The sequence below is a fragment of the Gymnoscopelus microlampas genome (genome assembly GCF_963454915.1).
Source record: "Gymnoscopelus microlampas genome assembly, chromosome: 21".
Classification (NCBI taxonomy): Eukaryota; Metazoa; Chordata; class Actinopteri; order Myctophiformes; family Myctophidae; genus Gymnoscopelus; species Gymnoscopelus microlampas.
In genome coordinates this window covers 9,627,598-9,644,257 of record NC_139958.1, presented here as the reverse complement: position 1 = coordinate 9,644,257, position 16,660 = coordinate 9,627,598, and the positions used below count along the sequence as shown (strand labels likewise).

Here is a 16,660-nt window from a genome sequence, read left to right as displayed (position 1 = left end):
TTTGACACAATCTAAATGCTGGAAAGTTTCACTGTAGACTGATAGACTTTGTTCTTCAAACAAACGGAATTGAACAACCAATGTCTACAGTTTTTTTGTAGCCTTCACTCTCAGCAGGGCCAGATCCTGAGCTCATATGGGCCCCCCTGAGAGACCAATGGCCTATAGAGGATATGCGCATGCTTAAAGTGAATGGCACATCGAGTGGCAAATCGAGTGGCAAAGAAACATGCAAAATGAGTTTAACATTGTTTAATGTTGTTTAATGCAATAAGATATGACTTTTCTGTTTGGATGCATGGGCTGTCAAGGCCAGAAAGTATTTTTTTGACACTCAGTAGGCATTCCTGCATAACTTCCGGGTTTGATGATGATGTCACACGCATATCCTCTATAGCTCTGGTCCATAGCGTATAGAAGGATTTCTCCTTAACTCCTTATGTCAGACTATGTTCCAGTATTGATTTAACTTAAAGGGAGCGTGACATCCCCGAAAAAAAACATTTGTCATGGGACCTTTAAAGTCAAAAACATTTGAGTACTTTTTCCACCACACACACACACACACACACACACACACACACACACACACACACACACACACACACACACACACACACACACACACACACACACACACACACACACACACATACACACACACACCCTCCCACCGCCTGGAAATGCCCAATGAATGACTAGACTGGGCTGGCTCTCAGCCCGTCACTCCGGGCTATGGGGTCCAGAGACGTGGTGGTAGTAGTATAGTATAACCCACAGCGTATTAGCAGCCAGTCAGCACAACTCGATGAGGCAAACACTGTGCGCCGACGACGAGGAGAAAGAATGGCTGCGCCCACGACTCAGCATGGGCGATGTTTCAGTCAATGGACGGCGTCGTCGTCGTTGTGTTTACTGGTGTTGATAGCAGCAGCGGGGCTGCCTGCCGTCTCTGCCCTGATGGAGGGCCTGTACTGCGGCACGCAGAGCTGCTACGACGTGCTGGGGGTGGAGAGGGACGCGCTGAAGGCGGACATAGCGCGCTCCTACCGGCAGCTGGCCCGGAGGTTCCACCCGGACCGCTTCAAGCCGGGAGACCCGGGGCTGAGACCCGGGGAGACCCGGGAGAGCGCTCACACACACTTCCTCCTGGTCGCCACCGCCTACGAGACCCTGAAGGTACTGGGTCTCACCGTCTCTACACTAGAGAATGGAGACACACACACATGTTTGTTTTACACATTGATACACTCAGGAATGGTCTTGTATACGTGTAGTGCCACCGCCTACGAGACCCTGAAGGTACCGGGTTCTAGAGCAGAGCAGGAGTCTTCAACGTTTTCAGACCAAGGACCCCTTGGATGAGAGAGAGATACAGCAGGGACCCCCATTATATATTGTATAAAGCACATGTTTTCCATAGATTTCATAGGCAGCTTTCATAGACTTGTTTCACAGCACTCATGTTGGATTCATGTTCATGTCATGTGTATGTCCAGACATTTAACCATGCACTTAAACAATACTTAGTAAACCTGACCTTTCACTCTGTACTTAGTCTGCTCCTAGCTGTAGAATACAACTCTCGTAGACGTATTTATGATTCTGACGTTTTCAATCTACGAGAGTTGTAGGGTTCACCCCCCATGGACACAGGGACTTTCAGCACTACACCCCGTAGACACTCCAAACATGTACAAATTGAAAAAAAACGGTGCTTACCCCCAAGCCCCAAATGTTAACTCTCGCTACGGGGTAGTAGTTTAATGTAATAATCCATATCTTTCAATAAAGAAGTGTTTTAATGCCATCTGTGGCCGATTCTGTCGGAAGTTCCCAATGGGCGGTAGTGACGCGCCCATCTGGTGAAACCCGGAATTACACTCAATGTAAACAGGAAGTAAAAGAGGGTGTAAAAATGGCGTTCGGCCACAGACGGCATTAAAACACTTCTTTATTGAAAGATATGGATTATTACATTAAACTACTACCCCGTAAAGAGAGTTAACATTTGGGGCTTGGGGGTAAGCACCGTTTTTTTCAATTTGTACATGTTTGGAGTGTCTACGGGGTATAGTGCTGTGAAAACGTCAGAATCATAAATACGTCTACGAGAGTTGTATTCTACAGTTAGTGTATGTCCAGACATTTAACCATGCACTTAAACAATACTTAGTAAACCTGACCTTTAACTCTGTACTTAGTCTGCTCCCTACAGCAAACAACTTTGTCGAAAATAGCAGATCTACAAGCTCACAACGCCTCGCAGTGTGAGCTTGTAGATCTGCTATTTTTGGCTAAAGTTCTCCTCAGGATAAGGATGTTTGGCTGAAGTGGTTAATGTAAAGATTACACAAAGATTTGGCGGACTTGCTTGTATACGTGTAGTGGTCTTCTGCTACTAGCTCTGGTCCATAGCATTAGAAGCTTATAGAGTTTATTATAGGTTAGAAGGAGACCAGAGCTAGTCTTCTGCCAACTTATAGGCCAGTATTTACTGTAGAATAGTGGTTGTCAAAGCTAGGGCCAGGGGTCTTTGAGGTGGGTCTGAGAATGGACTTGGACACACACACACACTGTGTGTGTGTGTGTGTGTGTGTGTGTGTGTGTGTGTGTGTGTGTGTGTGTGTGTGTGTGTGTGTGTGTGTGTGTGTGTGTGTGTGTCCAAGTCCAAGTCCATTCTCAGACCCTGCGTGTATGTGTGTCCAAATCCATTCTCAGAACCACCTCAAAGACCCCCCCCCCCCATAGCTAGGGGTTCCCCACTTTGACAAGCGCTGTTCTACAGTAAATACTGGCCTAAAGCCTGAGTTATACTTTAAGTTGCATGCTGGTGTGTTGCATGCAGTAAATAGCAGATATACAAGCTCATGACGCGTTATGAGCTTGTACGTCTGCTATTTGCTGAGCAGAGCACGACACCGGCACGCAACTGGCAGAATACCATTAAACGTAAAGAGCAAATACCTGAGTTTATATTTGATCAATATGTACCAATCTGGGGCTGGCTGGGGGGTCCTTGAAATTAAAAAACTTTGAGAACCGCTGCAGTAGAAAACAGTAACATTAGGTTAGTGGTTAGTTATAGGGGGGTTTCAAACCTTATCATGTCATGCCACCACCATGAAAAGATGTTTTGGCTAAAATTGACTAAATGTCACAATTGTACATTGAGAAATAGTGGTGGTGGTGATATTAAAACAGACTTAGAATAGTCACATATTTTTGTTTTCTAATCATTTCAGGTGAATTGAAATAATAGTGATATTAAACGATACTCCTCATTTGATCGGGGGCCCCTTGATATAGTCCCCACACACACACACACACGCGGGTGCAATGCAGTGGCTGAACTTCTGAAGCTACTTAATCTGAATAATTGTCTTGCTGGGTGTGTTTGAGGGAATGTGTCTCTGTGAGGTTGGTGTTGGTGCATTGCTCTGACTTATAGAAACATTTCAGTTATATGGAGGTGTATCTGTACAGGAAATCGAGTAGTCTCTATACCCGCCTGCCCGGTCAGCAATCTTTCAGTCTCTGAGATCAATATACATTATTTACTCTAGATGCTCCACAGAGAAAGAGATTTTTAGTGTAAATATCACATGTCTAAAATAAGTGGTGGCAACTGGCTGTATTATTTATGTCCAGACTAGAGAATGATCCCTTCCTATACAAGTGGCTGGTTTAAAACGTGATACTGTATGTATTTGGTAGGTTAGCTCTAACCCTGAGCGTTGGACCCTTGACAGTTAAGAGGCACCAAAGTCATGAGAAAGATGTCTTTTAAAAAAAGAGAGAAAATACAACTGGCATGTGGACTGGATTTTAACATAAGCAAATAGTGCCCAGAAAACAATGAAGTGCTACAAAGTAACAGGTACACATCAAACCTAGCATCTGTCTAAATAGCATGCAGTAGCATGTGGGGCCAATCAAACACATACGTGTATCTATAGTCCCTAAAGTAAAGTGTCTAAAATAACATGGCATACTGTATTTGAACAACTAAGCCAACATCTTGATAACATTTAAATAACATCAAAATCATTTTGACCAAATGCTTCAATATTGTGACGATATTGTTTTGTGATCATATATTTAATATGTATTTTAATTCATGAAAACATTTTTATTGTTAAAGTGGTTAAAACCAGGAAAAGACAATACTTATGCCATTTCACAAATGTATAACCATCTATTATCATAATATTGATATATTGTCCAGCCTGCCCCAAATTCAGCACCTGCATTTATCCCATCTTAACCCTTTAAGAAGACCAGGGAACGCATATGTGTGCCATTTTAAGATTTCTTTGGCTATTCAAAAAATAGCAGATCTACAAGCTCATAGTCCGGCACAGAGTGCTGCGCTATACGCTTGTAGATCTGCTATTTTTTGAAAATCATGATAATGTGTGCAAATCTTTTAAAGCGAATATTTTTAACTGAATTCTTTGCTTCTGGGGATTCTACAAATGTTTTCTAAATCAGTTTTCTGAAAAACTTAATGTTGCTTTATCAGTGGTGCTCAAACTTTTTCCTGTCAAAGAACTCAAATTATATGTATTTGGCCGCGGACCCCCATCTCAAAATATATTGTTCCAGGGACCCCCAGAAGCAAAGTTTTGAGTTAAAAATGTTTGCTTTAAAAGAATATATATATGCAAAGATTTGCATATTACATGTTCACAATTTTTCAAAAATAGCAGATCTACAAGCTCGTAGTGCTGTGTTTACACACACACATCATATACACACACAATACACATAAAAAGGATGAGAAGAATAAAACATTTTTAAAAAAGTGTCAAAGGAAACAATATTTGAATGTCAGTTTCCTCAGAGTTGCTGGAGGGCTAAACTGTTGCTGGAAGCGGGGGGAGACGTCAACATGATGGCAAACAGCTCAAACTTGACAAATAGTTTAGGGCTAGCATGGTATACTTGAACAGTGGTTCTCTTTCTCAACTGGAATACGAGTCTCTGAAAAATGGCCAGTACACGCAACAACGTTAAAGGGATAGTTCACCCCCAAAATGACTTTCTTTTCTATCGATTAGTCACTCCATGGAGACTTGAATTCATGGATATTGCTTTGTTTTTGTCGCATTCCTAAGCCAATCATTTAATGACCGGCTGGAAACAGTGAGACACAAAGAGTCTCCTTTGTGTCTCCTACCGGAACCGCTGCCTACTGGTCCGCTGAGTCTCCATGAGGTGACTAATCGATAGAAAAAAAGTTATTGTTTGGGTGAACTATCCCTTTAATATACAGTACTTTAATACAGCAGTCCACTACCGTTGAAGATTTTTCAATTATAATTAATTATTTATTTCTCCCCAAAAATAGCAGATCTACAAACTCACGTGATGTGACGCGTTGTGAATTCCCACTACTTTTTGAAAATGTTTGAAACTACATAAACATTTTTCAGCATGGAAACGATTATGACTATTATGCAAATCAATTTGCGATTATCTCCAATAATTGCGATTGGGCGATTATTATGTAGTAATTGTGACGGGCCTAATGCCACGTGTCTGTCAATGTGTGTCGTAGGATGAGGAGACACGCAAGGAGTACGACTACATGTTGGACCACCCAGAGGAATACTACCGTAACTACTACACCTACTACCGCAGACGCCTGGCCCCCAAGGTGGACATCAGGATCGTCATACTGGTCACCGTCTGCGCCATCTCCATTTTCCAGGTAATTGTTTTTTTAGTGATGTGTCGTTCATGATTGATTCGTTCAAAAGAACTAGTTCATTTGCCGTGAAGGTGAACAAGCTCGTTCACTTTCTGAAAATGTTAAGTTCACGCGCAACGTAAAAAAACGCTCCCGCGATGGTGTTTTACACACATTATAAAACATACATTAACCACTTTAGCCCTATTTTATACCTAGGCTATTTGAAAATAGTAGATCTACAAGCTCACAACGTGTCGCATCGCTTGTAGATCGGCTATTTTCAAATATGTTAGTACTTTTACTTTTGATACTTCAAGTATATTTTGATGCCAATACTTTTGCGCTTTTACTCAAGTAAATTTTGAACACTAGAAAATAGCGCTACTGAACGTGAACGAATCGTTTGAACGAATCATTGCCGTGAACAAAAACGAAATCGTTCGTTCACTGAAATGAACTTTTTTTCCCCACCACTATTAGTTTTATTTCAGTTGCCACCATACAGAGAAACGATGACATGACATGAAACCAGAATGTACGCACAACAGAACAAAAGCATATAAGGGGGTATACCTTTTTTTTTTTACTAATTCACTCAATCAGTCATTTGAAAGAGTAGTTCACCCCAAAAATTACTTATTTTCTATCAATTTCACACCCCATGAAGCCTTGAATTCATGGAGATTTCTTTGTTTTTGACGCATTCCTAATTTGATGACCGGCAGTCTCCTACCGGTTCACCGATTTCGCCGGTCACGGGGTGTGTAATTAATAGAAAATGGACTCTGATATACTCATGGACTTTGATATACTGTACTTACATTTTCATTATTTTACCAGGCACATGGATTTTGCAGTACGTTTCTGTGATTATCGTGGCCCAAATTGGCTTTAATCTTAGAAGCAGTGCAGATTGTGTACTTGTTTTCCTTTTTCTTTTTCTAACAATGACCATCTGGGAAATAGTGCCTAAGCCACACTCATTCTTTAATCGACTCCGCCCCTCTCTTCCCCCCCACAGTACTACAGCTGGCACAGTAGCTACAACGAGGCAATTAACTGCCTGGTGACCGTTCCGAAGTACCGAATCCAGGCAACGGAGATCGCCAAGCAGCAGGGCCTCCTCTCCCGCACAAAGGAGAAGGGCAAAAACCGACGGTCCAAAGAGGAGATCAGAGAGCAGGAGGAGGAGGTACAAACATGGCTTTCTAAAACGGCTAGTCCCATTCCTTGATTCTGATTGGCTGGTTTCTGTTTAGTGGACGTGATAAAACATACTGTAATCTACTCCTTAGCATGCCTCATTACACCTCTCAGCCATTATAAAATTCTGGGTAAACTGGGACCTCTAGTGGCTCAATGCTGTAATATACACTGTAAAATCCATTAACCTCAGAAAGTGTACAAATAGGGCGCACGGTAGCGCAGTCGGTTGCGCTGTCGCCTCACAGCTAGAAGGTCCTGGGTTCGATTCCCGCCCGGGACGCTGTGGCCGTGTTCGCTCCTCTGCGTCATCAGTGCCCATATACTCTAGGTGGGGTTGGTGAAAGGGCCTCTCTGTGTGGAGTTTGCATGTTCTCCCCGTGTCTCCTAGGGTAGGTACCCTCACAAAAACATGCAGTAATCCTGTTCTCTGTACTGCCTCCCCCTGGTCAGCCGGGGTGCCAGATGGAGGGGAAAGGAACTGGTTGGAATAACGTGTTCCTTCCACGCGCTACGTCTAACCGGGGAAACTCCCCGGCTGTCAGGTGACAAGAAGCGGCTTGCTCTCATGCATTGAAGCTCATGCATTAATAGCTTTCTTCCCCCTTTTATTTAGTGAGATCTGAAGTTTATATCGACCCTCCATAGTTTTTATGTCGGATACGCATCTCCGGAATTCTCGCAAGACGAGATGTCACACGTGACGTCACCCATGTCACTTGTTTGTCAACAGTACGGCGGCCCACTTGGGACAAAAACAACGTAGAGCGTTTACTGTCCTTAACTAATGCAGTAGATGAGTTAAGAGTTAGATCTCACCAAAAATAAACACTTCAAAGGATTGTAACAGGTGGTGCAGGGGATATCGGTAATCAGCACAGGTGCAAATAATGTTCCTAATCAGTAGCTGTTCTTTCACATAAAGACACTCTATTACAGAGTCAAACTCCAGACTGGTCACACTTCCTGGCAGAGATGTGCGCTCCACTGAGCATGTCAACCTTTCTAGTGGTTTTTAGTCATGGCTGCCAGTTCCCACCTGATGTCGTGAGGGAGTTCTGACTGCTCCACACCATACTGAATAACTACTAGCTTGCATAATGTCTTCAGTGTTGGACTTAAATCTAAGATATACAGAACATCAGAGAGATGGTAGTCTGCTTGTATTCTCCGATCTCCAAAGAGTATGATACGATCTCCCACCATGCAACATGCACCATAATACTCCTGAGAAGGGCCGTTTCCCTTGAGTTCAACCTTATTCCAGGTGAAGGTCACTGGGCTGAATTTCCACACATCATTTAAGAATTTTTCGTCGTTGTTTTTGCCACCATATATGTACAGCTCTCCATTGTAGGCAAAGGCTGAATGACCCCGGCGTCCTTCTGGGTGAGGCTGTGCAGGAGGTGTGTTCAGCCAGTTGTTGGTCTCTGTGTCAAACACTCTGATGTTGTTGTAGACTCCCTCGCACCCACAGCCCCCAAATACAAACATCTTTGTCCCGATGATGGTGGCAGAGTGACTATATGAAACAGGTGGTGGAGTTCCTCTGGTGTTAATTAAAGCCCAGACCATTGTGGTGGTGTCCAACTTGTACATATTAGTTGTACTTGGACCGAATCCTCCATAGATATACATGACCTTCTCCAAGACACAGGCTGTGTGGTACAACCTCGCCTCTGGTACAGTTCCAGAGATTTCGGGCTTGAACCATCTGTGGGAGTCGACATCAAATCCATAGAGCAGGTTGCAGTGAGGATATCCTCCCCAGATGTAGACGCACTCTGCTATAAGTACAGCTGTGTGGCCCCCGCGCCTGGAGGGAACATCAGGTGGACCTTCTCCTCTTCCATTTGTCTTTGTCCTTCTCCTCCTCCAGCGTAGAGACACCGTGTTAAAGATGTGGACTTCCATCTGACCACTGTTCTTTTTTTGATAGTTTCCTTCAAATGAGTACACCTTGTGTCCGACTACCACAGCAGCCGGGCTGTAATTATCATGTCCTTTCAGATTTATCGTCCAGTGAAACATTTCACACACCAGCACCACTGTGAATCAGTGCAACTAATTTACAGAAAGGCTGTTAGAAGACAGGACAATTTATTTCCAGAAGTTGCTGAATGTTTTTTTGTTATAAACTACAATAACGACATTTAAAAGGACAATTACATCTGATGTCATAATGATGTTGTGATATCATTGCGTGATGACATCATTATATGGAATAGCTAATGACGTTACTCAACCTGAATGTCTATTTCAGCTAAATCTATGATCTGAATTTTGTCAGTACTATGACATCAGTAATCCATATTTGGGCATATTGTGATAAAGACAGACTATCTGTGTGAATTAATGACTCCTCTGACAGGAGGGAGAATTATAATGATTAAAATACGCGATCTAGCACACCGCATATATGCTCTGTTTTTTAGCTGCGGTTGACTCGGAATTATTAATGTTTCTACTGTACCACTCGTCCTAGGATATCCTATCATAGAAAAGGTAAGAAAACCGTTGGGCGAAATTCCCCTTTAACCGGACACTGCTGATTATCAACTCCCATTTCCCAGTCACATCTTTGATTCAGGATATTAATGGGATATTAATATCTTTATGGGTACAGAACCATAATTAAAAGGTTGAGTGCTATATTAAACATAATGGCAGTGATGACAAAGTATGATGATATGACTTAACTGGTAGGCCTACAATCAAAGTGACTTCATGACTATGTTTTTTAACCACTTAAACACTATATATGTTACAGGGAGATTGGCATTCCAGGGAGAATGGAAAAGAAGCGCTTATTGTCACCGCCCTAGAGGGCAATAAAAGACAGACATGAGTCCCACACCACACACGCACGCATGCACACAAACGAGCACGCAAACATGCATGCGCGCACACACGCACACACAGCACAAGGGGGCGAGCCTGAGGGGGCGGGCTATGTTAGTGCAGCGAGTGGCAGTTGGGGCAAACCACACAGGGGCAAACGCAGTCCCCACAACATCATTTACGATTCTGTGCCTATCGGTACATAACTCGGACGGCGCTCAGTCGACTAGCAGACCATCGGCCGGTCGTCGCGGGCACTCGCGCCTGGAGGCACTCGGGCGCGACTCCTTGGCCTCAAGGTGTGCTGAGTCGGCGCGCCTCCGTCATGGTCCACAACTATACTTTATCGGCGAAAAAAAGTAGTCCGCGGTTGTTTGAAAAAGTAATGTCCCAAGCGGGAGTCAAACCCAGACTCTCAGTGGTATTGGATGGGGAGTCCAATGATTATCGAAGTGCGCCACTGAGGCTGGTATGTATGTATGTATATCCATGTTGTTGCCGTCCTCGCATCGCAGCCCCGCCCCGAGCCTAAAAACAAGCGATCCACTTCCAATCTCCCTGGAATGCCAATCTCCCTGTGACATATATACTTAGTCAAATGGAACTGAGTTGGCTCTGCTTTTTCCCCTGTACACCAAATCTCTTTGGTGTAGAGGATAGCTGATCTACAAGCTCGTATAGGGCTGCTATTTTTGGCTAAGTTTCCCCCGAGAATGGGGTTCAAGTGCTTAACCCAGTAATGTGTTTAAAGGGGTAGTTCACACAAAACAAATACTTATTTACTATCAATTACATACCCCATGAAGCCTTGAATTCATGGAGATTTTCTTTTGTCAATAATAAGCCAATAATTTGCCAATAATTTGATGACCGGCAAGGTCTCCGGTAGGAGACTCAAAGAGTCTCCTATAAGTCTCCTATTGGCTCAGGAATGTGACAAAGTGAATGAAAAATCACACCCAGTGTTAAGTGAGCGGTGTTATTTAAAAACAACAGTGGTCATCACAGTGATGGAAGCTCACTTGGAAACTTTTTTTTGAAGTGCGTGGTGATATTTATAGGTTATTAATTTCATCATGCGTCTCGCTAGCCAATCACAGTACTGAGCAAAGGGTGTGAATAGAGTCAGCCAATCACAGTACAGCGAAAGACACATTTTCACGACGGAAAGAACAACTTTAACCACGGATGGGTCCCAAACCCACTTATAGGAGCGGCTACACCGCTCAAAAACTAAAAACTCTCCATGAATTAAAGGCTTCATGGGGTATGTGTTTTTTGGGGGTGAACTACTCCTTTAAGAAGATAGTTATTATTCATAACTGTGGCCTGGATGTCCATGTTTATTCTGAGCAGAGTAACTGACACGTGTAAACTAACTAAGTACTCAAGTAGGCCTACTGTACTTAAGTACAAATTGAGGTATTTTTAATTATTATTTTCAAATACTTTTACTTCTACTCCACTAAATTTCAGAGGCAAATATTGTACTTTTATTTATTATTGCAAAACATACATTAACCACTTTAGCCCTACCGATCTACAAGCTCACAATGCGTTTATACATTTGAAAACTTGCAATGGGACATTCTGCATAATGAGTACTTTTACTTTTGGTACTTTAACACATTGATTGCCAAGATCGCATATATGCGTTCTTTCAAATCCATTGCTTGATTGCCGCAATTCAAAAGATCGCATACTGTATATGCGTTCTTTTGAATTTGTATTGCTTAATCTGTGATCACGCTGTTCTGTGAATTTTTCATCAGTTTCGCTTTCTGTATAGTTCACACTCACCGGGTTCCGGATTCATGATGCAGATTCCGTTTCCGGTTCTCGGAAGGCCTTTTTTAGGCATTTTAGGCGAGAATAGGGAAAAACACGTTTTTTTCACACGGTATAAAAAACTAACGGAGAGCTCCAGTTCTATTTTCTTTAGTCTGGATGACGAACAGCCATCGATGTCGTGTATCACATCGAACTGAAGCCCGAATGCCGATCTGCGAAAACGTCACATCCGGTTATGACGTATGGACTGTTTGAGCCTGTTTGGGGGGGGGGGGGGGGGTCGAGCGAGTGATCAAGGTGTCTATCTGCTGCTCTCTGCTGGTCGATCTGTCGTATGTGTTTAATACCGCAGCCAGACAAACTATTTGAATGAAAAATTACAAAATTTCTTCTACTCTTTCTTCACGTTCAGCAGCAACAGCAGCAGACAGTAGTAGCATATGGCTGGTTTTAAATAGTCCATATAGAAATAGCTTCAATACAATCAGTAGCTAATGTTTGCCAACTGGAAAATGATTAAGGAGACGGAGAGAGAGAGCTATGATGAGAGGAAAAGGAGGAGAGAGAGAGCGCAAGACAGAGAGAATGAGAGTTTGGAGGAGGGGAGAAAAGGAGTGAGAGAAAGGGGAGACAAGAGGGCGAGGGAATAGGAGTGAGACTAATGGAAACATAATGGAAACGTAAGATGAAAAAGATGGAAAGAAACAGAGTTGGTCAGAGAGGGTGTGGAGTGGGAGACAGGAAGAGAAAGGAGAACATTACAGTGAAAGAGAGATCATGCAAAACAAGAAACAGAAGGAGAAAAGTGTGTGTGTGTGTGTGTGTGTGTGTGTGTGTGTGTGTGTGTGTGTGTGTGTGTGTGTGTGTGTGTGTGTGTGTGTGTGTGTGTGTGTGTGTGTGTGTGTGTGTGTGTGTGTGTGTGTGTGTGTGTGTGTGTGTGAGTGAGAAAGGATCATACAGTTATGGTCCCACTTGTACACTCTCAGAGTACAATTAAAACACTGAGAATTTTCCTGTGTGTATAACACTAAATGTCACTAAAATGCAACGTTTTCTCTGTTTGACTCTGAAACTCCTATCTTCATTACAAATAGATTTAGTTTCTCCTTCTGTAAGAAGACTGGGCATTAAATTAAATGAAAACATATTGTCACTGTCCCGCAGACACCACCTCCATATTTAAACTTTTCATGTTTTTCTTTTTACGTTTGGAGTTGTAAGCATGTCGGTGTTTTGACGTTCAATTGATTTCATCCCGTATATTTCTCTCCACCAACTTTGATTCAAAGGTGCTCCGCAACATCATAAAGACCAAGATCGACATCAAAGGCGGCTACCAGAAGCCGAACGTCTCGGACATCTTGCTGTGTAAGATCGTCCTGTTCCCGTACTTCCTGACCACCTACATAGTGTGGTACGTGTCATGGATCTACCACTTCACCGTCCGCCGCGAGGAGTATGGAGAAGAGGAGAAGTTATACATCATCAGGTATAATAGGGCTTCTTTTTTTTATGGCAGGTCGTTTAGGCCACTGGTTCTCAACCTGTGGGTCGGGACCAGTGTTGCCAGATTCTGTGAGAGAAACAAGCAACCAGGCCAAGGAAAACCAGCCCAAAAGAAGCAACTATGGGCCACATGAGCACTTTAACATATACATCAGCTATTTGAAAATAGCAGATCTACAAGCTCACAACCCCTATCGTTTCGTTTTTGTCGCATTCCTCGGCCAATAATTTGATGACCAGCAGCGGTTCCGGATGGAGACACACAAGGAGTCTCCTTTGTGTCTCCTACTGGAACCGTCGCCTACCTCATTTGGGTTTCCATAGAAGCCAGCGTGTCTGTCTTCTATATGGAAGCATGTTGCGTAGCGAAAATAGCCGATCTACAAGCTCTCGCTTGTAGAGTGGCTATTTTCGGTAATTATATTAAGATTAGGGATATTTCATAAAAGCAACGGTTAAAGCCTCCGCCTCCGATTTCTTCGCCTGTTTGGCAGTATGTAGAGAATAATGACTAAAACATCATCATTTTACAGATTGTGTTAATTGTTCAGGAAACGGCGCTCCTTTCACACCGTTGCCCAAGTAGATCTTAGCCTTACAAAAAAATCACTCGTGAGATTTCATTTTGCTTTAATCCATGTATTATTATTCTTCTTCTTCTATGTTTTGTGTTCAGGAAGAATATGAAAATGTCGCAGGCACAGTTTGACAGCCTGGACGACCAGCTCCGAGAAACCTTCTTGGAAAAACATCTCTGGATCAGAGAGAACTATGAGGTAGAGTTCTCAAATTCTGTACGAACCCGACCCGACGAAAATAGGCCATCGAAAATTGGCGAAAGTGGCCGTTTTCAAGATGTTTTGGCCATTATCTCTGGAACGGAAGGTCCAATCTGCTCAGTTTAAAGCGTGTTGGATGCTTGACGTTGAGGACATTAAGCACATAATGACACATTGTCAAGTTTTTGGGCCTAAAAGTATGGTAATTGTTCGGGCCGGACCTTAATTTTCGGGCCCATTGAGAACTCTACTATGGGGTCAGTTCATATCTGGAGATAAAAAGTACAATTCAAAGGTACTGTAAGTGATATTTAAGTGATATAAGTACGTGTCAAATATCTCTATATTCCTATAGTGTTTAAGTGGGGCCTCCCCATCTCTCCAGCTCTTGCGTCAACAGAAAATACTTTTTCAGGTCGGGATACCAATTTGGGTCGACCCCAGTGGTCTGTACTTGGCACACTCTATTTTTATTCCCTCTGCACCAAATAACGTTACCTAAAATAGCCAGAACACATGAATAGGGATGGTACGGTTCAAGTGGTTGCCTGAACTGAATGGAACACGGCGTCTAAATTGAACATGTCCTCCTACAGGTATACCGAGAGGAGCAGGCAGAAGAAATGAAGATGAAGATGGCAACAGACCCCAGGATGAAGAGGTATCGCCGCTGGATGAAGAACGAGGGTCCAGGGCGAATCACCTTCTCGGACGACTGACGGAGGCGGCGGCTCGGACGTTGGCCCCACATGCACAGACACACACACACACACAGTCACATACTGTACACACATGCTTTATGCACGCTACTGCCCCAGTGCCAACATACACAGGTAACACGCTGTGTATTATGTGTACAGAAACTAAAAATGCCTTTTATATGGCAAAATATATTTTCTCAGCGATTATTGGACATTGCCGAGGAGGCGAGAGATATTTAAACTGACTGAGCATGGTTGGAGATTTTTATTTTCATTTTGAGTTTTGCATTTTTTCCTTTCTTAAAAAAAAAGCTTTTTATGTAGAAAATGCAGTTTGGGTTTATTTTTTATTGGAGATTCCTAATTTCCTGCAGTTTTCACCTTCCCAGTTGTTTCGCCTGTTAATGTGTCTGGCAGAAGCCACATTTTGCGTCATCTCTTGTTCTTGCCACCAGAGGGACATCTGGAGACGGTGATCACAAACTGATGCCATGTCCACCAGAGAGACCACAAGTGTCCTTGAGCAAGACACTCGAACCATTCACATACTCACGTCTTGCGAGTTGCCCTTGATAAGACTTATCAGCTACATGCCGAAAATGTAAATGTTCTAAATTAAGTAAAAGGAAGGGAGAGTAAGAAGATAATAAGCTGGAGTACACTGGTCCTATTTATGCTTTTCTGTTATGTGTAAACTAATATCAGACAGGAGATGCAATGCAGAATGTATACAACTATCTAGATTTCATATGTACTGTATATACAGATGCTGATTTTGAGGTACTGATGGAAGTTTACTTGAAATGTTGTGGGCAAAACTGCTGGTCTGGTTTTGGACGCCGTTTCCACTAAGGCGCTTTTTCCTGAGCAAGGTACATGTTTTCAATGGGAGCGCCACATATTTACACTATACTGGGAATGCCAGCTCTGTGACAACATGCTGACAGTCTTTTCTGCGCAGTCACATCTGGCGTTATCTGGTCACAGAGGGTTGAAACAGATGAGCAGTTTAGAAGAGTGACTTGCATTTTCAGCTGGGAAAAAAGGCTTTGGTTAGGTGGACAGACGTAGCCCAGTTTTTAATCAATTTGAGCAAACTTTGAAGTCGTAATGTTGAACATACTGCAGTAAGTAGTGTTTACACGTTTAAGGCAGAAATGTTCCCATGTGCTCTACAACTTTCTTTCCTTTATTGGAATCATTCTTGGACATTCTTCTGATTTGACCTTTATCACTGAGGCATTTGGAATTAGGAGCAGGACCTGGCAGCTTTTCATCCAGGAAGAGAATTCTCTGGTGGGGAACGAACTTTCATTTTCGTTCCAGGAGTAAACATTCTGGGAAACTGGATGAAATGCAAAATATGTGCTTGGAAACACTTTTTGAGACTCATTTTCATTATCAACTATTTTTATTTTTTATTTTTATTGGGAAATTCTGCTAAATTATTACTACTGTAATTATTACATTTTAAATTTAAGTTTTATTGTTGTTGGAATTTTTGCCCCCCCCCCTCACAAGTATCATTTTATTGAATTTGAATAATTGTTTTATACTTTTTTCTTTTCAATAATGTTATTAAAAGAAGCATTGCTGTCACAACATATAAGGACTTTGTCAGACAACTATCTTGCACGCCGAAAATAGCCGATTTACAAGCTCACAATGTGTGTGTGGCGATGAGCTTGTAGATCTGCTATTGTTGCCATTTGTCGTATTATAACCCCATCTTTATTTTAACCCTTTAAGACCTGAGGCCGATTCTACAAAATGTCTTCTAAATCCTTTTTTGCTATAATATCAGTTTTCGTTTTCATGTCAAGGACCCTCAAAATTATGTGTTTGGCCGCGGACCCCCATCTCAAAATATTTAGTTCCAGGGACCCCCAGAAGCAAAGATTTGAGTTACAAATGTTTGCTTTAAATATATTTATATTCAAAGATTTGCACACATTTTCAAGATTTTTCAAAAATAGCAGATCTACAAGCTCGTAGCGCGCTATGAGCTTGTAGATTTGCTATTTTGGAATAGCCAAAGTTTAAAATAATGGTTTTGGCTCAAATCTTAAAATGGCACAGATGCGTTGCAGGTGAAACAAATGGCTATGCCACAATGTAGGTCATAGAATATCTGAATCAAG

At 42.5% G+C, this 16,660-nt stretch overlaps 1 protein-coding gene and 1 long non-coding RNA gene across 2 annotated transcripts in view; one reads left to right on the top strand and one right to left on the bottom strand.

The window, feature by feature from the left end:
- The window catches only part of LOC311037530, a 439,052-nt gene that overhangs the window by 344,076 nt on the left and 78,316 nt on the right, over window positions 1-16,660 (bottom strand). The window lies entirely within an intron of this gene.
- On the top strand, window positions 739-16,121 carry dnajc25 (DnaJ (Hsp40) homolog, subfamily C, member 25). Its single transcript, XM_084046191.1, has 6 exons — window positions 739-1,179; window positions 5,564-5,716; window positions 6,720-6,890; window positions 12,823-13,022; window positions 13,716-13,815; window positions 14,415-16,121. The coding sequence occupies exons 1-6, from the start codon at window positions 847-849 to the stop codon at window positions 14,535-14,537; spliced, it is 1,080 nt and encodes a 359-aa protein (XP_083902317.1). The 5' UTR covers window positions 739-846; the 3' UTR covers window positions 14,538-16,121.